This window comes from Rissa tridactyla, chromosome 9, assembly GCF_028500815.1.
Source record: "Rissa tridactyla isolate bRisTri1 chromosome 9, bRisTri1.patW.cur.20221130, whole genome shotgun sequence".
Classification (NCBI taxonomy): Eukaryota; Metazoa; Chordata; class Aves; order Charadriiformes; family Laridae; genus Rissa; species Rissa tridactyla.
In genome coordinates this window covers 11,041,164-11,065,926 of record NC_071474.1, presented here as the reverse complement: position 1 = coordinate 11,065,926, position 24,763 = coordinate 11,041,164, and the positions used below count along the sequence as shown (strand labels likewise).

Below are 24,763 nucleotides of genomic sequence, written 5' to 3'. Positions count from 1 at the left end.
TGAATTATCATATAATTATATTACTGCATAGCTTCTGTATAGTAAATAAGCACCTGTTCTGAGATGGTCTGATTTCACACATGTTTATTAATTTGCTTCATTTTTTACAACTGATTATTTTTTTTTTTAGCATCACTTAACAGTAACATTAAATCATTTCAGTTAAGCTGCTTATTTCTTTTTAAAATGAATTCTTTGCTGGGCTACACAGGGTGAAGGTCTCCTTCAGTTGCAGGAATAAAATAATTTCCTGCTGTTAATGCAGATCTCTATGGTAAATCTGAACCCTTCAGTAAGGAGATGCTCTCAGTGCAGGATGTCTCTCAACTGAAGGTACCATAAACTGTCATCCATAATGGCTGCCTCTTACAAGAATGCAGGATGAAGGGAATTGGGAAAATAAGGGGAGGGAGTGGGAGCTGGGGCTGCTTTGATGTCTTTTCTATGGACACATGAAACTTCGAGATTGCATTTCCCCGTGTTTGGCAGCGGATGTGCGTGATTTGTGCAGTTTGTGTCTGCTAACTCCGAGACTGGAAGACCCAACCCTGCCTCTCATGTGCAGACTCAATCCTCACCTCTCCAAGGGGATCGTGTGTCAGTTTTGGCATAGCGCAGATGCAGTGGATCTTGGCAGCTAAGACTGCCCCTTCCAAGCATTTTTATATAGGAAGAGAAGCGTGCTGGCCAATTTCAGAATTCTAGCGCTGTTTTTTAACCGTGAACTTCCAGAGTGCTTTCTATCCATTTGTCAGTTTGGAGTTTGATTAAATGTATATGTCCATGATGAATTAGCTGCACTTCTCAGGGATGTGTGGATATAAGAGGTGTATAGGCTGACTTGAGAAGACTTGAAGCTCCAGATTAGCTTTTTAACACGTTGCTCGGGATTTGGCACCCCCTGCAAATTTAATCTACAAAATGGTGAAGGGTAAGATAGGTGAGACTAAATACTTATCTCCCTTTCAGGAAGAAGGTGCTTTTAGTCAATGTTGTCTATTCTTCTTTGTCGTCCTATTCTCACTCCCATGCTTCTTGTAGGGTGACTGATATGAAGAAAAAGGAAAACCCAGAAAAATGTTTTCATTATAGTTTGGAGAGTTTTCAACTGACGGTTTTTCAAAAACTTTGCTTTGGGAATTTTTGGCAGTGTTTAAATTTGGGTGTTTTTATAATAATCATTGGAAAGTTTTATAGATTGTGTCTCATTCAGAAACAAAAAAATAAATCAAAAGGTGAGATCTTGAATAATCCAAGTTTTTTAAAACATGGTTAGCAAATGTATATGTGATTGACATTGATGTAAATGGCGAACAGGAGATCTACAGGAATTCCAGTTAAATTTTGAACAGCCAAGACATTAGATTATGAGCACTGCCCACAGCTGCTTGTCTGTGAAGCTGAAGTCTGAGTGCCCTTTAAATGTTTAACTTGGGTTATTTCCTTGCATTAATCCTTTCTCAGACATAATTAAACAGGTGATGAAAAACAAATTGTAAATAACATAGTTGTCCCTTGTGTTGGAAAGAATAACGCTCAATGGTATTCATTCACATAAGTAGTGGGAAACTGATTCATGTGTTTTCTATGCTTGAATAGCTTAATATATCAGTTGTTGTGGTTCATCATTAAAATCATGGAAATGACAGCGTGCTTTTAAAATCCTAAATAGCAAGATATGCTTTGATAGAATGAGGCCAGCTCATAAAATCAAAAGGATAACATAATAAATAAAATTCCAGAAACCTGAGCACGTCTACTACAGCTTTGCCCTCCTTCTGACTGTGGTGTTGATGTTGGCAGGCAGTAGGCTGTGATCGACAACTTGGGAGCAATGCCAAGGAAGACAACTGTGGAATCTGTGCAGGAGATGGTTCAACGTGCAGGCTTGTGAGGGGACAAGCTAAGGCACATGTCTCACCAGAAAAAAGTAGGTTGCAAATTGATCCTATGATAATTTATCCTTGACTATGTTTTCTGCTTGTATAATAACATACATATTGCAGAGTATTGACCTTTTCACTATATACTTGTTTGCAGCTTTCAAAAGCTACTTATTCTAAAGTCTGTGCTAGATTAGTCTACTGAAATTCCATGAGGGATACCACACATTAGGGTATAGCTAGGAAAGAATTTGAGATATGCATTTTTTTATAGACCTACTCAATTCATTCTATCAGGAATAACCATCAAGATGCACATCTTATTTTAGAGGGTATCCTCATGTTGCAATATATGTGATGCTGCAGCAATGTTTTTAAATCATGGAAACATCTTATAGGTGGTTTTATGGAAATTGTGGCCCGTGATTGAAAGTGCCTGGTTTTCAACTTAACTTTGCTTTTCGTTTTTAAGTGTCTAAAGACAGCTGAACTTCAGAGGCAAGCTAATTACTTGTATGGTACAAAATGCAAAAGGTGAAAGGGAATAATACTTTCTTCTCTTTTTGCACGTGTTTGGCTCAAATTCTGCCATTCTTTCTCAAAATAATTAGCATCTTACTGCGAATAACTCTGTAAGGCTTAGTAGTATTGAAAATATGAGAGAGGAGGGGTGTCAGATCTAGACCCTTTACTGGAGTGTGAGAGCCTGGCTGTGTTGATATCCAGGCAAGGTTTGTCAATAGACGCTCGCCTCTGACAATTGAGCTTTCCACCCTCACAGATGATGCTCCCTGTAATCTCGCAGCGTATGTCCCATGGGTTTATCATGTGAGATACTTGCCTCACATGTATTTTTTTCTGTTTCTGAAGTCACAATGTGCATCTGTCACAGGGAGATGGAACCTTTGGGGTTTGTTACCTTCCTGCAGAGCCACAAGATGCAAAGGTGATGATCTGGTGCTCTTAGAGTCAATACTCAACATTCAAATGCAAGCAGGTATTTTTTTTAAATGGATGAAGCACCTGCCTTTGACAGCTGCATATGTTTTAGTACTGTTGTTGTTCAGCCTGCAAATATTTCACTCGAGCCCTGACTTTGAAAGAGCTGTTTTATGTTGAATCATGCTTAATTCTCATTGCAGTGCATACAAATATTTCCAGGGGGTTTTTCAATGCCACTGCTTGCAATATGCTTCAATGTGTATGTAACTTGAAGTGAAATGTATGTTATCTTAATGCTTGTTACCTTACAGCGTGATTATTTGTACTGATCTACAAGGTTTCACGTTAGGCTATACTACACTGTGCAGGTGCATCATTTCTTTAATTCAATACATATGTATAACAAAGGTAATCGAAATCAAAAAGTAGAATATTTTTGTGGCAGCATCTTTTAAAGTCAAAGAACAATTTTGCACAGGTTTAAGAGCCTTTTCTTTATGAACCAGATGGGCTATCAGTGTCAGCCTTTGCCTTGTGTTTACTAGAGGCCTTTTTCATGGATGGGAGAATGTAGTCCAGCAATTTATAAAGTTTTTCATCCTGAAACACTGAGAAAACGTCTTGGATGTTTGTAATGAGCTGAAAAAGCTTTTTCATGGAGGGCGCCTTTTTATTCACTTTGTCCTATCAAATACTCAGAGGTTCTGGTCAGCACAGCGCAAGCACATGTGAAGCAGTAAAGACTGGATAATATTTTTGTAGTATTACCAAGTTGTATTTGTTTCATGTGGGTATATATAGATATAGCTATATAAGGCTATATGTACAGGATAGTTCTTCCCCTTTCTGATGTGGAGGTCAGCTGGAACAGAAAGGAATTGCATTGTCTATTCTAGTTTTACAGCAACAGAGATTCTTCTGGAGAAGGGCTATTCCCGGGGACCCTCTTGCTAGTTCCAAGGCAACCCAAACTGAACTTGTTGGACTGGCAAATCTGATTGGGTAGTTCATGATAAGTGAAATAAAAAGATTCACATTTACTTGCTGCTTAGTATGTAAGTACAATAAAGACAAAGTGGTAAAAGGGATCTGGTTTTGAAACTGTTATTTTGCGACAGAAAATTTTAATTTCACTTGTAGTATTCTCACACAGGTAAGAACTAACTACAGCTGACATCACTTGGTGGAAGGTCTCTTCTATTGCCTTGACCAGGTTAGAACCATAGAATCATAGAACGGTTCGGGTTGGAAGGGACCTTAAAGATCATCTAGTTCCAACCCCCCTGCCCTGGGCAGGGACACCTCCCACTAGACCAGGCTGCTCCAAGCCCCATCCAGCCTGGCCCTGAACACCTCCAGGGATGAGGCATCCACAGCTTCCCTAGGCAACCTGTCCCAGTGTCTCACCACCCCCACAGTAAAGAATTTCTGTGCAGTCAGCGCACATTGCCAGCTTGTATTGAGCTTCTCAACCAACACCCCCAAGTCCCTCTCCTCATGGCTGCTCTCAGTCAGTTCTCTGCCCAGCCTCTGTGCTTTGGATTGCCCTGGCCCATGTGCAGGATTTGCCTTGTTGAACTTCATGAGGTTTGCACAGACCCATCTCTCTAGCCTGTCCAGGTACCTCTGGATGGCATCCCTTCCCTTAGGGATGTCAACCGCTCCACACAGCGTGGTGTCATTGGCATAGTTGTTGAGGGTGCACTCGATCTGTCTGTGTCACCAACAAAGATGTTAAACAGCAGCAGTCCCAATACTGACCCCCGAGGAATGCCACTCGTCACTGGTGTCCACTTGGACATTGAGCCATTGGCCACAACTCTTTGAGTTTGAACATCCAGCCAATTCCTTATCCACTGAGTGGTCCATCTGTCAAATCCATGTCTCTCCAATTTAGAGGCAAGGATGTTGTGTGGGACAGTGTCAAATGCTTTGCACAAGTCCATGTAGATGATGTCAGTTGTTTATGAAGTATACCCATGGTTCATTGTTTTCTCTGTCATAATTCAGCGGCTCTTGAGGAGTTTTTTAAAATTTAAGACTATTCTGGGGAAAGATGTCAGTTATGTCAAGTTTTGGGTTTATCTTACATTACAGTAGGCTAGCTTATATGAATAAATGGCCATTCATGTAAGCAAAACAGTACACGTGCTACTAAAATCAGAAATTTTGGTGATTTTCTTGGTATCGTGGTAGCGCCAAAATCTTTTTTGGGTTAAGTTGTTCAAACTATGGAAGCAGTTCTGAATAATCATCCTCTGTGTGAAGGAAATATGGAAATAAAGTCATGCTTTCTTTCTGCTAATGTATGAGTGAAGGGAGACACAGTATCTTCCAAACAGTCATTTGGAAGTTTTCAGAGCTAGTGTTGAGAAGTAAAATATCGACACATGACAGACATGTATTTAAGAGGGAGCTTGTAAGGTTGTGAGCAGGATGTAAATTTTATTGTGCAATGAGGCAAATTAAAGAATTGGAAGGAAAGCAAGAGCCAAAGATTATTTTATGACAAAAAAGGAGACATAAGGGAAAATAAAAATGCCTAGTTATCTTGGTCCTTTTTTTAAAAAGAGAAGTTTAGGCATTGATAGTAAATGATTTCTCATAAAGGACTCACTTTGTTTTATTATCTTTTTTTATATGTTTTCACATAAAATGAATGTCTTTGATCAGAAAGCTAAACAGCACTGAAAGAAAACTTACTGTTTTGCAAATATGAAATGAACTGTCATTTCAAAAGTTCTTTATTTTTTCCACTAGCACTTAATTGCCTTTGAAAGACAAAGTTAGAATTCTGCCAGCAAGCCAGATTCTAACATTCTGGTAAAATGATTAAAGATTTGACTAATGATATTCAAACAAAAAGTGTAATAGGTTGTAAAATGTACCGTCCCATTGGGAAATGAGATATCATGGGCCTGATGTTTCTAGTACTATATGCATGGAACTCCCATTAACTCCACTGCACTTTGTGCGCATGGAAAAATTGTAGGATTGGGCCCTGATGTCTGCTTTCTGCACCATTGTTGGCAAGGAATGGTAGGAAAGTGTTCTGGTTCTGATACCAAGGAAGAAGAAAAGATGCTGGTTCTGACATTAACAAGGAGTGAAGTTGAAGGCACAGACTTGTCCTAATCTGGTTTTATTTGATTCCCAAACTGTTTGATACTTGCAAGTTTTATCTTTCTTAACTTTTTGCTAAAAGCTTCATACAAATGTTTCAATGTCGATTGCTTTCTAACTGTTTTAATGTCTTCTTGCCATGAGTCTTATTTCCTATGACACTTGTGTAATTTACCATTGGTCATTTATTGTCACGTTTTTGTATGTCATCTTCCCCAAATGCACTTAACCTAAAACCTACTTTCACTTTGGTCATTTATCTAAAGAGAGGCCTTCTGCAAGGCTCCCTGTTCAGTATCATCAGCTGACTTAATTTTGTGACAGCGTGCTGCCTTGCAGCTTTTTCCCTCTTTGAAATCAATATGCATGGAGCTAGTAACCCCCATTGTCAGGGTTGCCTGATACTTCACTTTATATGAATCATTTTTTGCCAAAATTCAACAGTTGGGTCAGAAACTTTCCATGCCAGGTGCTGAATGTTTTGGAGAAAATTCAGCCAAAACAACTCAGCATATTCCAAGGACACAGAAGAGAAAAACATGTTGTTTCCCACTGTCAAAACATTCCTGAAACCTTTCTTTAATATGTCTTAACATCCCCCATTGTTGGACTTGATCACAGATCAGGGATTTGAAATTTGGCAGGCACTGGTCTTCTGGTCATGGACAAGTCTTTTTGCAATATCTGTGAACATCAACACATACTTTACTACTACCCTTCAAAAAAACCCCAAAGAACAGAAACCTTTTCCTTCAGGCGCTGTAGGGGCTTTTTGGATGTTAACAGCTGACGCTTCTGAAAACTTGTCCTTTTAAGTGTGCTTTAGCTTGTTACACATCCTAGCTGCAAACAGGTAATATGTCCTTAGAATAAACATGTTGCTCTTCCAGAACTAACCTATTAAAAAGTCTCTTTGAGTTTGCTTTTGCTTTCTGCTTTGCTGTCGTGTAGAATGGCTACCATGGGATGAACTCTATGATACCTTCTACCTCACAATCCGGCATTACAGAAGAGATTTTGTGGAGAGCTTCTGACTCTCCTGAGCTTCAGACTTATGACTGAGGGTGATGAGATCCCATGAGGAGAGGGAAAGACAAAACGAGACTAGCTGAACAGAAAATTTGTCAGTATGTTCATACCGTGAAGGAAAGACAGATATGAGATGATGGGAGGAGGGCCTAGGACTGGATGTACAGATACAACGGGTCAATGGAAACGAGGAAGAGCGGAAGACTGAGATTAGATAAGGAATCTGGGGTGGGAAATGGAGTCAGAAACACTCAGAGAGGAAGGGGGAAAATCAACTGTATGTAGAGCCAGAAGAGGGAATTGGGACTGGTTTGGCAGGAAAACTGTGTGTGGGGAGGGATAGAATGCCAATACATTAGCGTTTCAGTTTGGATAAGGAGTATGTTTTTGGAAGCAAATTTCATCATGGTCCTAACGTACTGCTCATCAGTTCACATCATAGAGTGGTCTTGGAGAGCATAAACTGGATTTTTTTTGCATTAAGTTAAACCAGAAGATGTGCCCCAGAAAAAACCCGTAATGTTCTCCAACAGCTACGAAATCAGACTAGAGTCAGTTCAACGTGAAGCACCTGCAATGTGTATAGCGTGGATGCTGGGTCTTCAGCGGCAACTATTTCAATCTACAGATCCATTTACTTTGGTTGGTTTCCTTGGGGCTGTTATAGGTAGTATGAAGCCTCCTTCTTTACTTTCCTGATCTCTCTTGTCTTACTCAGAGAAATTGCTGTGTAAGAACATTGGGTATTTCGTTATTTATTTTGCACAGCATTTCCTTGAGGGCTGTTTTCTTGATGGACTGCTTACTGTGTGTCTTTGTACATTTTCTCCAGTGCATACAAATTTTAGAAGAGGTGTCCGGAAGTGGAAAGAAGTACGTAACTAAAATGAGTTGAGGCCACCCTGTCTGTCTCAAAAGCAGGTTACCACACTGTAGAAATACTTAGTCAACTATTCAAAGTAGTGGCACTCTCAGATGAAGAAGCAGACTCCAGTCATAGGACCTGTAGACAGAGGGATGGATGTACAGAGGAGTGAGAGAGTGTGTGGCTGGAGAGGGAAGGACTCAAGGACAGAAAGGACGTGCCCATACAGAATTTGCCACGTGACTTTTGCGGTCAAGATATGTAACTGCTGCTTTCAGTAGCACATACCTATCTAGTTCAGGTGTCTCCTAAGGAGTATGTATTTGGCTTTGCACAAATTCTTGTCATTAGGCAGGTCAGCACATCACCCAGCACCAACGTCTTCTGAAATGATGCCTAATGTTTGAGCGGATGAGGGAAGGTGCTGCAGTAAGACTCCAAAAATTTTAAGCTTTTTAGTTCCCTTGTGCTGGTAGTTGTTCCTGGACTATTGTTCTTTGTATTTTGAGAGCACATAGGCCTTCATACAGAACTGGAGGACCAGTAGGTAAGTGCTGAGCAAATACATGGAAAGAAACAGTTTTTATAGGCCTGAAATAAACCTTCTGCCCTACTGTAAGAGGAGAGAGGGAAAAATCCCAATTGGCCCATATGTGAAACAGTAAATGGGTCCACCATGGCCCACATGGAAAAATAAATAAAACCTGCTGAATTGGATTGAGCTCAGGAATGTGGCTCCTTTATTTTGATCCTGGGGATTAGCTCCCAGTCTTACCATAGCAGGGAGTCTGATCTTGCTCTCATTGAAATCCAAAATCTAAATCCACATTAACATCATAGAAACAGGATCAAACCTTGCCATCTAAAGTAAGAGCAATCCAGGAGCTTAACCGGCAAGCACTGTGTGTAGTGTGTGCACACACATCGGCTGAGAGAGTCCCCGGGCAGGAGCTGAAAGCCCATTTCAAGCAGGTGCTGGAGAAAGATGATGACCCACGTGCCCTTGAGAATCCCTACAGCAGAAACATTGTTAGAACAGAAAGACAATATCTAACCTGTTTCTCAGTTTTTAAGGTGAGCTTTATGACTCTCAAATCAGATTTTACGGTCTAGTGTTTCTGCACGTTCCAGATGGTTTGGGGCTTATTTGTTTTCATCTTTAGACAAAGGTCAGCAATTAACTTTCAAAAATACGTAAATAGTACGGGGGGGGGGGGGAAGATAATTAGAAATTCTAAATGTAGATTTCAGGGTAGTAATTTCCCCTTACGTTTTCATAAGAGTTCACTGCTTTTAACAATGTGGATCCTACTGATTTAATGGGAAATGTACAGCATAACCATTTTTACATGGGCTTACAGGGGCCTTGTGTTCCTTTAAGAATATGAATTATCTGCTTCAACTGAGAACCAGAGACCTTTGGAATACATAGTTTTGGAGGCAGACCTGGACAATCGTTACTACTGTTTCGTAGGAAGTTAAAGCTGTCCTCAGGAGAAGGTGGAGTCCCTTAGGTCAGCTCTGTCCCATTTTCTTCCAGTTCCCCATCTCTGTTCAGAATTCCAAAAATCTCACTTTTAGTTTTTCCTGTAACTTACTTCATGTCATAGAAAGACTGCCCTAGGTCATAATTATCTCAGTCAGGTTACAAGAATCTCCTGCTGTCAGACTTCTTGACAGGTCTGTGGGGCTGCAGAGGTTGAACATTGCTGTGGTGGTGAACTTAGTCATCTCCTCTAATGCAAATAAAATACTTTCTGGTAATATTGTCTCCACCGCAGAGAAACACCAAATTTAGCACCCCCATGAGACTTTTGGACCGTATCAGAGAGTGCTTCGGTGAGGGTGGAATGTCTGTAGTACAGCTAAAGGAATGTGAAGCATCCTGAAAAGGGATCAACAAGGCCTGCCGAGGCGAGCGGAGCTTGCTGCAAGGAGGTGGAGGAAGCACAGCAGAACGACCCGGGTTGTTCTCAGGAGGAGCAGTCCTACACATCTCTGCACATCTGCAAATCTGGGCCTCGTCCCTTCAGCGCAGAGTGCCCTTGGTTCCACTTCAAAACAGCAGTTGCCTGTATTCAGGACTGGTCGTAATCAGACTCTTATTTGAGGTTTTGTGCGGTAACTGCTGGTTGGTTGTCAAGACGGGATACGATTCCTCACCAAGTAGGGACAGATGGGCCCCTCAAACCTGCTTTCTCTCAAATGCTGTAGAGCACATATGAATTCAGTAGTTATTTCCTTGCTTTAAAGATATACACATCCACTACCTTCTGACTATCTTTAGCAATTCGCCTGATGAAAAAACAAGATGCAAAAAGATATTAAGTGGTTCAGTAGTTAATGTTTTTTCCAGGGCTCCTTAACTGTATTATTGTTCTTACTGTAGTATTTTGCACTCTGGTGGAATACCCAAGTATGAAATTAATAAAGATCATATTTTATTACGTCCAAAATAAATTGTTATATTTAAATGACCTTCCTAGAAATTGGCGATATAAAAACTGTAACGTAAGAAGGTGTTTATTTCAGAAAAAATAATTGCTGTATTTGCTTGAAGTATCCTGAACATTTGGCAGGATTTCATACTTATGCTAAGGGGATGTAAACCAGAAGCCGATAATTTAGCATCTACTGTAAAAGGGTCCGGTTTAAAGTGGAAAGAAACATTCTTCAACTATTTTTTCGTTAAAACTAAGCTCAAATATTCTTCCTCTAAATGTTGTATGAGTAATTCAGGAGCCAGCGTATCACTGACCTTCAACCGATGTTACTTTTTGAATTTGACATTACTTTTTTTTTAATTTTGCAAATTTTTTAATTCAAAAATTTGCAATTTTTGAATTACCCAGGCCCCGAGATGTACATTAATACCATCGCTGAACAGAGCCCCCTCTGCAGGGTGTACCTGCGATGGGCCCACGTTTGCCGGTCCTGCCTCAAGGAGGATTTGTGGTTGGGCTGTGATAGAAATGGGAGACAGCATGTTAATGCTTTGTTGCTTGGACGCTTCTCTCGTCCTTTTGTGGCTATCCCTGCCGTGCACTGTGCATACCCTCGTCTGAGACCCTGCTCTTGTTGGCGTGAAAGGCTCTGGTCTATTGATTTGACTGTTAACTCAGTTTGCTTGGGCAAATCACGGATTTCCTACATTTGAAATGGAAAGTAATAACTTTCTGCCTTTGTAAAATGCACTGAAGTAAGTGTGCTGTACATTTATATACGAAGAGGCCATTCAGGCAGCCAAAAGCTGTTTTGTATTGACATGTCCTATTCAGGGCTGGTTTGGTTTAAAACCAGGGCTGGTTAATTTTAAACTGAGGCTCTTACTGGAAGGAATGATCTTATATGGTAAGTTAGATGCAGACACTCTGTTATAACATACACATTATAGCTAATATATGTTTGCTCTTAACTGGTCTGTAATTGGTTAAGGGTTAGTGTTAAGTAGATGATTTATTTCCTGTAAGTCCTGCCACTTATTAAAGTTGTGACCTGCAGCAGGAAATGAGGTGTGGGCAAAATGAGACTGAACAGCTGCAGATTTTTGCAAGGGGGAAGTACTGCTTAGCAGATTCCTTATGTCAATTCAATGATTAGGAAATAAAACTAGGACAACAGAGTGTAAATATGTTCCTAATACACTACTGACATTTCAGTTGTTTTTGTTAATAGCAAATAATTTTCCAATAGCAAGAAAGATTTACAAGTCCATTCGTAGGTCCTAATAGTTGCGTAGCATAGCAAACCGACTCCGTATACTGTACTTAATAAAATAACATATGATTATTTTTAATAGAAAAATTGTGAAACCTGTTAAATATTTTCTTAGACACGTTTGACAGTTTTCAGTCTAGTTGTGTGATGTGCAAATTCCCTGATGCGAGATAACTTCTAACGCAGTTCTTTAATTTTCCTAGGGGAAGAAACCGTGATTGCTGTACCACATGGGAGTCGCAGTGTGAGAATTACCCTAAAAGGACCAGCACACCTTGGTATGACTGAGCTGTTTTATGTATTTATTCGTAGGCAGAAGATAAAAACAGGAGCTTGTATCTGAACTCATACAGACTTTGGGAATATGGGTACGATCATGACCTTGATTCCTCTTCCCATCTTTAATATCCAGCCTGGAGGTAGTCCTACAGAGCACTGGAAGTCCACTTGGTAAAAAGAAATAGTATACATACTGGTGGTTTCTAAATTTATTTAAACCAAGTAGTTCTTAGATAAGACGTCTAAAATACAGTACACCCTTAAACTACATGCAAAAAGCTATGTCAAATTTACTTTCAAAGGGTTATCTGTGGGATCGATAGCACTTGTATAGCCCAGAGCCAGATTTCTGTTGAAGAGTCTGCGATAGTGTAAATGGTCCAGTTGAAGTTACACTCGGTCAGCAAGCAGAGTTACACCAAAAGTAATCTAGGTAGAAATGAGGTAAGGTAAACAAAATACATAAAAGAAACTACACAAGTCCTGTTTCCTTGTAATACTTTTGGTCATTACATACCATCTATGAGAAACAGCTTGCTATTCTGTTAGACGTTTGTTTCCTAATATTTTCTATATAAGGCTGACAGTAGTATCTGTGATAACTTCTTTACCCATAAGGCTGCTTTACACAAAGAACTAATAATTTCAATGATAAGTGCTGCTGCTGTAACAAACAAAGAAATAAACCATTCATTTAACATTTTGAACAATTTTTTGTTAGTAACAGTGGAAGACTTAGCCTGAATCATAGAGATAAAAAGGATGACTGCTGCTCTGAGATATGTAAATAGAAGACAGAAATGCATTTGATTTGAAAATTGCTCACATATTTGTTTGCTTTGAAGAACGTATTGTTATTTTCTTCTGAAGAAAAAGTTGGATAAGACTTCTACTACTTTAGAGTAGCTCCAGAATGACAATAGCTTCTAGATAGAATGCTGATATCAACCATGTACAAAGCAGAACTTATATCGAAATAAATAATATTCATGTAAAACTGTTGCAAGGGATGTATGGAGTGATCCTGACCAGTTCAGGTCAGGACTCTTGGTCTTTCTTAAGTAGTTCTGCAGAAGGAAGTTGTTGTTTCAGCTTCGTATGAGGAAAGAGTACTAGATTCAGTGGCTCCTGGGGGATTTCTGGAAAGCTCCTGAGGAATGCAGCAGCAACTCGGTAACTAAGTACAGAGCGCTCCTGGCTTCCTACCCAGGGTGGTTCCGTAAAGAAGCTGTGGCTTGGCATCACCTTTGTTAGCTAGCTGGATGAGAATTGTGAAATGTTCCTTTAACCACTTCCCCCAGCACATCTGTTTGCAAATCTGTGAGGATTTAGACATTTGTTACCTAAAATATTCAAAATGGCAGAGGTGAAAAACAAGTGAGAGCTGTTGTGGGGAGGAGGATGGAAATTGCTTCTGGCTTCACAGCCAGATTTTCAAGAACCGATGTTCCAGGGGATGTGCTTTGGGACAATTTGCTTGTTCGCCTTTCTGACTGTGAATGTATGTTTGTGGGTGTTTGTCGCTTAACAGAAAATATCAAGTGATCTTTGGTCTGCAACTTCATTGACTTCTCTGTGGGTGTGCTGACATAATTAAAGGCAGAATTTAAAAAAATAGTCACCTATAATTACAGGCCCCATTTGTCAGGGACTTTCTACCTGGCTTGTGAGGAGTGGAATTTAACAGGTGGAGCAGGGACTACTTATTGTAGAATTTTATACTGCCTCCTGTTGCCAGTATATATTTGCTCTTCAAGTAAAGTCAGCAGCAAGAGCGAACGCTTGAAGAGCACTACGGAGCGTTCTGGCGCTTTTCCCTTTATCTTGTGTTCTTCTGCGCTTCGTCCCGGGCTTTGTGATCTGCCCTTGTTCCAGGGAGACACAGCTGCTGGATTAATCAAAAATGGAAATGCGGTTGGAGATGCAGCGCATAACAGATTTGAAACAAATAAATGCTCTGAACATTGTTTTACAATCAGCAGCTTAGTGTTTTAGGAAAGACTATATTTCTTTGTAGCTGTTGAGAATAAGTGTTTTGTTTGTTTGTATGGACAGTTTAAGACAAGCGACAGATTCTTCGGAAAGCAAAGGTGTTACTTTGGGTTTTTTACAAATAGGTCCCTCTTCTCTGTCTGCTTGGATTTTGTGAACGATTCGGTAGGAAATAACCAAATAATTAGTACAAAAATGGTTGTGAATAAAACGTTTCATTGTCTTGGTTTTGTTTTTTATTTGGACTATATTATGGCTTTTCTAGCAGTTGTTTTAAGAGCATTAGAATCAAAAGAAAGAGTGAAAGTTCCCTGAAATTAATCCTCCAGCAGAAGAAACAGGAAAACCAGAAGCTAATATTTTCACAAGTGGCTAATGCTAGATAACTGAGTTCATGAACTTAGGGAGGTTAAACTTTACTAAAAGGAACTGAATATTTTTTTTCCCCTTTGGTCAATTTCTCCTCCGCTTGCCGTGCTTTACATTACTTGACAGCGCTAAGCTATACATCCATGCGCTGCTTTGTCTTTTGATAGATGCTAAGAGGAAGGCAATGTTGCTTGCGTTTTGAAAAGAAAGCGTGTTTTATTTTGGGCCCCTGTGTTGTGCTGTCTACAAATGAATCACGTGGAAAAGAAAGTGCTTTTGGGTAACAACATGATTTGCTCCTTCCTGCACTGGGAGTAGGAGCTATTTCCCGGGGAACTCTTCCATGCACCTTCCTACGCAGGGAGGTACCTGCAGCGGGTTCCCAATGCCACGTTGCCCTATTCCTGCCTGCCACTGAGAGTGTGGCAGGCTTTTGTGGTGGATCTTCCATCCACAGCTGAGCAAGACGTTTCCATGGGGAAAACAATCTTTTTACCAAGGTAAGGGAAGTAACACAGAGACAGTTGTAGGTCTTTGACACCAGTAATTATCTTGTTAGGCACAGAAAGAAAGAGGTGAGCACTCAAGAGGATTCCCTGTCCTTATGCCTCTGCACGTCAGGAGTCCTAAAGACCCTTCAAGGAAATGTTTCCCTAGCTTAGGATAGGGAAGCTTACTCCTGAAGTCAAACTTCCCACCTCTCCAGGATTACAGGACCCTGCAGAACGAATAAATGTTTGGTGAATTCTTTTCTAAACCTTGTCTGTAAGCCAGTTGGTGAAACCTTTGTTCCCAGGTACTGCTCTGAAATCAATAACGTAGGGATTTTGCGGGGAACTGCTCCTGAATAAAAATGATTATGTTACGTATGTGTTGTATACACTAGGTGCTTGGTTTCACTCTGTTTTAGAAGCCTGTGATGACAAGCACTAGATACTACTGAGCAGGAATACATTGCATCAGAGGTTAACCACGGTGCCGTGGAACCAGCTCTTCATCTCCCCCCGTGACACGTTTCTGGGAAAACCTGGGCAGCTGCTCTAAACTTCACGGACATGACCTCCAGAGATACAGACCATCACTCTGCAGCTGCACCCTGCAAATAAACACACGCTTTGGATTCAAATCTAGTGTAGCCCTAACATAAATGTATGTCAGCTCTCAGCAAGTTATCATGTTGGTTGCAGAATGATATTCTTGGTTTGTATTTAGAAAAACATAAAAAATATTTTTTTATTAAGAAAATTAGCATAAAGACTGTAAAGTAATGCAGCTCAGGTCACCAAATTAACATCTTTAACATCTTTTTGCGACAGCCAGATGTCTTGCTTTGCAATCTTAAATGTTAGTTTCAAGGGGGTCCTGTACTCCTGGGGACCCTACTGACTTTATGTGGAGTTGAGAGTACCTAAGATTTGCTGATTTGACTCTTATTCAACAAAATGACAGAATAACAGGCACCATGTGTTGATACTTGCTGTTAAGCAGTGTAAGTTTGCGATCAAGGTTTGCAGAAGCTTAACCCAAGAATGCTGAGTTCTGGATGTAATGCAGTCAGGGAAGAAAACTTCCATAAAAGTGCCAAACAAAAATATGTTGTAATTGTCTAAACGCTCGTTGCTTTTTCTGTGATTTGTTTATATCTATTTGTTCCTAATGGAAAAGTGCTGGACAATGGGGCACTTTGATTCCCAGAGATTTATTTTTTCTCTTTGACAAAGCATATTTGAATCACCACTAGATTCCTACCCTGTGATCAACATAAAGTCATTTCTTAGAGACCTAGCCTTCCTTAAACTTCCTTCCAGCCGTGTATGTGATCTTTGTTATACCCGCGCATTTCTAATGCTTAGAAACTGGGGATAATGTCGGTACATTTTCAAGGAAGTTAATTTCTTCTGGAATTTCTTCACTGTCTTTGGTGGGGATGCTCCAGAATGCATTTGTAACTTAAAAGATCTTAAGGAAGAAAACAGCAGATGGACTACAGCATTCAGAGTATGTTTTCAGTGCAGGTAAAAACAGATGCTCTTAATCTAAATTATCTAGCCTGAATTAAGTAACTCTGTTTAAAGTACCAAAAAAGGTAAGGTAGTTGGAGAAAGAGCGTATTTATAGCTTGTCAAAAGGTTCCTTTTAGCTAGCCTTGAGCTCATCTGAGATTCATGCCTTTCTCGTGCAGTGCTCTGATAGATTGTAACCAGACCAGCGTATTTCAAGTCATGCATCTTGCTGTGCTTATACCCTGTATTATGCAGAGCCCAAAAGTCTACCTTCATTATGAATATCTTCCTTTAGCTTTGTCCACTTATAGTTCAGTCAGTGTGCTGGAAGTGACTCAATCCTTAAATATTTCATCTGTCTTCTGGAGGTTGCGGGCTGTTAGTTCAATCTGCTTCCAAGGAGTGCAGAACATCTCAAAAAGGGGTTTTCATCAGCACCTGTTCTGGGAAAGGGACATCCCCCCGGCAGCGCTGCAGCTACCCGCCTCCTGGCCGTGCTTTTTGCTCACATGGGAAGTGTTCAAAGTTGAGTTAATGACCCCTGGAATGGGTAGAGTGATAGAGGTATCGAGGTGAGTGTTTGGTGAGTTTGACACCATTCAGCCTTCTCTGGAGACTGGTTGCTGAAATTGCCAGGCTTTTGAGTTGCGTGGAAGTACGAGTTATTTTTCTGTGTATTGATTCTATCTGTTTTGAGTTTCTTTCAGCTTGTCCTGCTGAATCTATTGCTTTATAACTATACAGAGCATTTGTTGTAGGAAGAACTGTCTCAGAAGTGCTTCTGGTATGAAAGAATAGTGTGTTCAAGCAGATATTCCTGTGCTAACATGTCATGCAACTACGTATCAGCCTATAATCTCACTAATATTCTCACAAATATCCTGTGTGGTTTTTTAACGCACGTATACAGCTGCTACTTGCAAGGCAAAGTTGTAAACACTACTTTCGGACTTCCTTGAAAATAAAAAAATACCCTGTTTGAGTTTACTAATTGCATGTTTCTTCTTCAGTTATAGAGTCAAAGACGCTACAAGGAGACAAGGGAGAGCACAGTTTCAACGCTCCTGGAACGTTTGTCATAGAAAATACAACTGTTGAATTTCAGAAGAGTACAGACAGGGAAATCATAAAGATTCAAGGACCTCTTGGAGCAGATTTCATTATCAAGGTGGGATGTGTGTATGTACAAATCTACAAAAATATTGCAAGTGTGTGCAACAGAGTAGGTGGCTGTCCATCAGGTTGTAGCAATACAATAAAATCTTTTAGTTAGCAAATAAGAAACCCTAATTACAGCCCAGGGATAATTTATACTAAGTATATCCTCACAAAGTAAAATGTTACGAGGTTAATGTCTTCGCTGTGGTGGAAAGTACCACAGGATCTTTAACAGTAAAAATGGCCAGGACTTTTGTTTTAAATATTACAGCAAGACTAACAGCGTGATCCTGTGCAGTGGGTTGGTGTTAATCCAATTGAAGACTGCCACCTACTGAATCTGAGCATTGCTTCCAGCAGCGCCCTGCAATCTCCCTTAGACATTCCTAATCCAGCTACTGACCATTTCTAATCCTTTTAAATTTCTCTTCTACCCAGACCACATACCGATGGCTTGAATCATACGTGCAAATATTTATATGTAGAGACATATCAATATTTGACTGCCAAAGGAAGATGGTCATAGAGTTTTCCATTGGAAACGACAGGTGTTGCAGCATTATCACACCACTTGGCTTTACCTGTCGTGTTGTAGAAATAGTCTTTCAGTAGTTTTTATTTAGTAGCAACTCCAATATCACATATGCAGTTAGATTTGCCTGAATATGAACCAGTGTGCTTAGATCAACTATAGGCTTTCCTCTCCAGCAAATTTTAAAAATTTTGCTAAGAAAGTGATAAGACATAAGAATACAGTTAGGAACTTTGCCAATCAAGGATAGATAATCAAATAGTCACATTAGTAGCTTGAATAGTTTGAAAAACAAAGCAACGGGCAAGTGTTTGACTATTGGAAACTTAAATTTAATTGTCACTCTAGACTTCCTAGAGGTTTTACGCCTGCTATATATTACTCTCTGCACTGCTATGAATTACATTTTGAAATGACATGAACAGTAGAGTACAGTATACACATGTGTTGTAATGGAAATTTCTACAGACCAGGTACTCTGGATCAAAAGAGAGTGTGGTTCAGTTCTTTTTCTATCAGCCCATCAGTCATCAGTGGAGACAGACAGAGTTCTTCCCCTGCACAGTGACGTGTGGAGGAGGTAAGTAATGGCAATTCTTCAGGACCGTTTACAGCTGAAGATTAAAAGCGGCTGATTTACGACCTTCATTCTGCATTTTCATTGATAAAATGTTTGTGTTTCTTTGCACATTCAAAGTGGAAGACGACAGCTCATTGAGGATATTTTGAGAAAGTAAGCAAAGGAATACAATGAGATTTTAAAATAAGGATAATCGAGAGATGAAGGAAGAAGGTACTTCTGGCCACAGTAGTAGATATGATTTAGAACGCGTAGTTTAGAAATTAGTTGCACAGAAAGCAGAATAAGTAAATAGGATTTAAAGAGCAGCTACTATCTATACCTTTGTCTGATCTGAGACAGTCAGTCCTGGTGGCAGTTAGCACAGCAGGTACTGTGCTGTCGTGTCTCCTCCTGGTTTAAACTTAGAGCAATGGGTAGATGAAGCGCGGCTCGGCTCTGTCACTGCTCATCCCGCCCAGCCCACTGCTTGTCATGTCTGGTCTGCAAAACGCATGGCCTTGTGGTAGGAGGAGTGCTTGACCTTGTAAATAGCTATTTCAGTTCAGTCAGCATCACCCAGGTCACATGAAAACCAGACTGGGATACTAGTGATACTAGTGTAGTGATTTTCTTGGAGAGTATAAATATGGTTTCAGTAGTTCCTTGGGACATGAGTAAAAAGAGTTATACATGTTTAAAGCACAAGCAGAGTCTGGGGATCTTTTGATGGACCGTCCATTTTGGCACTTGCCCCTCACTTTAATCTGAAATGCAGACAATGTACCTATATAATATGTAATCCCACAGGAAACTACTGTATCTTACGAGATACTTGGCCTCATGAAGCGTGATTCTTACTGGAACTGCGAGTGGCAATACATGTCCTCTGATGATTCCATTGCACTGCATTTCTGAATTTTTCCCTGACCTATCTGACAAGGGAAGAAGCGTAAAGCATCGCAGTTATTTTTGAGGACTGCGTGTAAACGCTGAGCAACTCAAGGGGCGCATTTACCTTCAAAGTTACTGGCTCAAATCCAGCCTTATTCAGACTGGTGTTATGGTTTGAAAATTATAGCTACGTGTCAGTGTCTTTGAAATTTGACAGTGTTTTCAGTGCCATACTTTGTAGCTGCGTGTCTATAACATGAAACTGGTGCCTTTATCAGCAGGGCTTGACGCTCTTGATGGCAGTCCTGAGAGAGGCCAGTGACTGAAGCAGCTCAGAAACCAGGCTACTGCTTACCCATGGAAGTAGTAGCGTTAAGAATGGCATATTACTGAGGCATGCAGGGAGGCTGTATTGCAGCTGCCTGGCTTTAACCTGTTATCTTAAAGTGGATTTGGTATCCAGATTGTCTGTTTGGCATCTTTTACTGGCAGTAAAAGAAACCACTCCTCACAACAGAGACTTGGAATCAGTGCACCACTATTCCTCACTTGGATGCTTCTTCTACATTTAATTCTATGATCTCGATGTGTTGGAAGGGGGAGTGTCACGGGCATCTCAGAAAGAACAGTCAAGCTTGGATGAGCAAGAATGTTTATAGATTGTGTTTATCTTGTCTGCAAGTGGCATATCTTCTGAGTCTTTTCACTGCTTACAAGGACTGGAACATAGAGGCTTTGAGCACTGGAACTGCTTAATTCTTCTTTATGGTTATCACTCTCAAGCATGATGATGCTTTCAATCAGCCAAGAGACACACAAGTGAAGCCATTGATACATGATACTTAGCATTTTCGGTAGACACCGGGACTTGTGCTGTTAGTTTATTGACTCTATTTGGATTTTAATTCTTGTGGTTTCAAACTTTTTTTTTCTTTGCACATACCAGAACATCCTCCTCCTCTCCTGAGTTTAAGTCCAAGTCAGCTCTTCTGAATGAGTCTTTTTTTCTTAACGAAAAAAGCAACCTAGTGGTTTATAAACTCGGATCCCTTTTTGTAACCAGTCTCCACACAGATTTCTCTCTTTTTTTTTTTTTTTCTTGGCCAAGTAGTTACTTCAAGTTTTCTTTTATTTGCTTTTCAACTAGGAATGTTCTTGAAACTATTTCTTGGTTTTCTACAGTTTAACTTAACAATGTTTTTGGATCTCATCTTCAATTCCTCCATCTTTCTCTTTTAAGCGTTTGGGGTTTTTTTAGCAGGCATGGCTGTGTAATGTAGTGCTCTAACATACATGGTAACTTCTCCTTGAGGGAGGGCAGTTATAAATTGTGGCACATGTAGTAGAACTGTATGACTTTGTAGGGTTGCCTCTGTGACAGGTGAGCTGCTCCAGTACATGTACTCCTGCAACACATAAAAATATGTGTGCTTTTACTCTTAGAATATTATTAGAATGAAGTGGCAGAGTCTCGTCTAGTGTTAAGATAGGCTAACATAATTGTTATGCTGAATTGCCTTAAATGAAGATCTGGTCCTTCACGTTTCCTTGTTTAAAAGCAAACCAAAGAGGAGTAACTTAGGAAATTAATTCAACGGGTAGCGCATTGTTTGGGGGGGGGAAATAGAGCTGCTTTAATTTATCTCCATTACCAAAATTTAACTTTGCTTCTGGATTAGGTTATCAGCTTAATTCAGCTGAATGCGTGGATATTCGTCTGAAGCGTGTTGTTCCTGACCACTATTGTCATTACTATCCAGAAAATAAGAAACCAAAGCCCAAGCTAAAAGAATGCAACATGGATCCCTGCCCTTCTAGGTTTGTATGACATCTGACAGATAAATTTAAGTGCGGTATAGTTGATTACTAAGGAACAAGCAATCGTATTTACTTAATTTCAGTTCTTTTTATCTTTAGGGCTCTTAATCTTGGTTGGTTACTGCATGTGTTAACGGCTGGTGTCTGGCGCCGCTGCCAATAGATTTGTGGCACTTCTTCAGTGTTGTAGAACAGGAGACACTGCTTTATACAGAGATATTCTAAATATCAATTAGTCTGTTTAGGGGCTAATTCTACTTTATGTGTTTACTGGGCGGTACAGCGCCAGTACAAGGATTTTGTGAGGTTGTGTGAGGAGGACAGATTGTTTGCCTGCATTTGGGTTTACTGATGCTGCCATTTGGGGTTCCTCATTAGGGAGAGAGTAGCTCCAGTCCCCAGCCAGCGTACAAGTTTTGCACATGGTTTAACTTGGTTTATTCATCTGCCTACCGTAGAAGTTTCTTTTTTCACTTGTACTGTGGAGTTGACAATTATTAAAGTTTGTGGGGTTTGTTTGGTTTTTTTTACACGAGGAATTTTTAAAAAAAAAAATCATTCAAAGTAAATATACTCATGGTACAAATACCACAGAATATTATTGCCAAATTATAAATAATATAGTATACATAAATTGTATTGAATTGCACTACAGTATTTCAAACTAACTTTTGGATTGTCTGGTGAGGTTTCCTGGCTGTGCTAAAGGATCTTAAAATAACATCACAGTATCAAGTCCCAGAACCTCACATTAGCATGCCAGCTGGCCGAGCTAGAGTTATATGCAAGAAGAAAAGGAAACACTCTCAATGGATTTCATTTCCTATAGCTAAACTGTCCATTTCCTTTCATTCCTGTTGAACATAATCGTTGATAGTGACCTCTAACAGTTATAGATGTGCAGACTTTCAAGTTTTTTCCTGGAGAGTTGATCACTGTATGGAGTGGTAAGACTTCAATAATGCTTGACGGCTATGGGTGCCAAATGTTGCAAAGCTGGAGTGGGAAAATTAGGAAAATAAAAGGTGTAATTAGCTTTTTCCTTGGAAATTTAGCTTAGACAGAAAAAGGGAAGTACTACTGGATGTAATACCATATTTCTTAGTATTGGAAGGCTTTATGCCTGCTCTACGCTGTGCAGTTCAAGTTAACAGCTTTAAAAGGGTCTTAAGCATGCACCATTCCTAATCAATTAGATTAATCCTGTGACACGTTTATTTCACTGCCACTCATGTTCCTCAGCAGTATGTAACTATTTTCTTGCTAATAAAGTAGCACAGACCTAAAGGATCACTGATAATAAATTTCTCTGGTGAAGGCTTGCTCATTTCATTATTTTTTTTGATGGCATGAAGTGAAGAAACTGTATGGCGAATAGATCTCTATCCATGCAGAAGAGGTAAGATTGTAGGAGCCATTGTTTGCCACGAGGGTGATGTGTAATGAATGTAAGATTCACTCATGTCACGTTGGGAATTGCCTACTTTAAGCACGGTCACAAAAAGTATGTACTTGATGCGCAGTCTCGGGTATGAGAAATAATGATGCAATATTTGTTTTGTTGACAGTGATGGATTTAAAGAAATCATGCCCTACGATCACTTCCAGCCACTTCCTCGGTATGTATACTCAGGATAGCGTATGTGTCAGCATTAGCACGATTTTCACTGCAAATATACTATTTGAGTACTAAGATCATGGAACATCTTCTGACTTTTTGCTGTACAGAAGAGCAAGTTTATAACAATCCTGTACAGATTTTGGAAGTGTGTGACTTATTTCAGTGTGCTCTGGGTGATTAGCTTAACACTAAGAGGTTCTTGTGCTCTTCTTGAAAATATCAATCTGGAAGACTTTAGAATAAAGTCCCCCTAAGCCTTCTCCTGCTGTAGTGCTGAGAATAGCATCTCCTTTAAAACGCATGTATGAATTCTTGTCTTGAAAGGTTTTTATTTTGAAGATGTATGCGATGAATATATTCTTTTATAGAACATGTCTCCCTATGTTATAGGACTCCAGAAATTCTTTTTCCCTTGAGAGGTCTCGTTCTTCTGCTCTTCTTTAGACCTACACTCTATTTATTGACATCAGGGCTGACATGTCGCTTTAAAGATACTGAGTTGTATTGCCTAAAATTAAGTTATCAAAGCACAGTTTGTTGCCTTTGATTTTAGTTTATTTTTTTAACTTGCATCAATCTCAAGAATGTAAAACCTCTCTGGAAAGTTTCGATGTTAGGGCTAAAAAGCATCGAGCCAGATTTACTGTTAATGTAAAGAATTATAGTTGATGGAGTTAGATGCATATTTATCTGAGTTGAGCCTCTGCTTTATTATGTCATGAAATGAATAATGTGTATTTTTCCAAAGAAGTAAAGATATGAAGTAATAAGAATGAAATCGTAGACTTGCATGGCTCAGTGGAGCTACTGATTACAGCTGATATAAATGTCATAGTTTATTTCTGGAGCAATTTACGCTTGTTGTGGATCCACTGTCCTGTGCTGTACTTTGGCTGCCATACATAGATTGAGATTTTTTTTCCTCTACAGCTTTATCCTGTAAAGTTCCATAATTACATTCTGGTTCCCTCCCCTTCCATTTCTTCTGCCAATTCCTTTGTATTTCAGATCTCCTCTGGAACTCAGCACAATTTATTTACATGAGTATTTCATCTTCTGAACTGCTCAGGGCTTGGAGACCAGTTGGAAGAGAAATTTAATCCCCCTTTCTGTGCTTTACTGTGCTCAGCATGTTTGCATGACACTGTGGTGAGATAGATTATATCTGTGATCAAGCTGCGGGCAGGTTCTCTTATTTCAAACACTTGAGAACTACAGGCAAAGGCCCACCTCATTTCAGCACCTCAGTGTGTCCTGTCAGAAAGTATCGTGGTCTTCCTGGGTGATGCTCTGGACTAACTGTAAGACAGCAGACAGCCAAACAGGGCTCGGAGTTGGTGCCGGCAGGAAGGAGGGAGAGGAAACAGGCTGTGTTCCACTGGGAGGCTGCATAAGGAAACACGACGGAGGTGTAAAAGCACCTTTTCTTGCTGGGATTTCTGAAAGGAAGGAGCAGCTGAAACAGCCAGTTTGTGTACCTGCGTCATGAGGTGAATCTGGTCCAGTGCAGACGCAAGTCTTGTATCAGTGTAGCAGGATGTATTTTCTCTATGCTGGTGCCTGTCAGGTAACTGCAACGCGTTCATCTGCGCCAGTCCTGCTGGGCCTTCTTCCACCTTTCCTTTTTGCTTTTTCTTTTCTTACCTGTTTCTCACATGCTAACCCAAGCCTGTTCTTGCCAAGCAGGTAGGAAACCTAAGCGCTGTAGATGTGCTTGAGCGAAGCCGCACAGGCTCCTTCACCTTGCCCAGCAGTCGTACCTCACACCTCCAGCATAACACGAGGGCCATGTGGAGGGCTGCTTTGCCGTCCTGTGGCATTTACCACTACTTTCCCATTCACACGAGGAAGTTGTGGGAAAGTCATGGTGCGCACCGCAAGATCTTGAAAGAGTTCTCCTGTGGCTAGAGTTGTAAATGCCCCGCTGAAATATTTTTACAGATGGAGAATTCTTTTGAAATAAATAGAAAAATTTCCCA

The 24,763-nt window shown here is 40.1% G+C and overlaps 1 protein-coding gene across 5 annotated transcripts in view; it reads left to right on the top strand.

Annotated features, from left to right (window-relative positions):
- ADAMTSL3 (ADAMTS like 3) overlaps nucleotides 1-24,763 on the top strand; it is a 205,567-nt gene that overhangs the window by 124,745 nt on the left and 56,059 nt on the right. For all 5 annotated transcript variants that reach the window (XM_054213630.1, XM_054213629.1, XM_054213632.1 and 2 more), the window contains 6 exons: nucleotides 1,804-1,930; nucleotides 11,763-11,837; nucleotides 17,213-17,370; nucleotides 18,361-18,472; nucleotides 21,025-21,163; nucleotides 22,732-22,782. In XM_054213630.1, coding sequence (XP_054069605.1) covers nucleotides 1,804-1,930; nucleotides 11,763-11,837; nucleotides 17,213-17,370; nucleotides 18,361-18,472; nucleotides 21,025-21,163; nucleotides 22,732-22,782 — 662 coding nt within the window. The remainder of the gene's footprint in view (nucleotides 1-1,803; nucleotides 1,931-11,762; nucleotides 11,838-17,212; nucleotides 17,371-18,360; nucleotides 18,473-21,024; nucleotides 21,164-22,731; nucleotides 22,783-24,763) is intronic.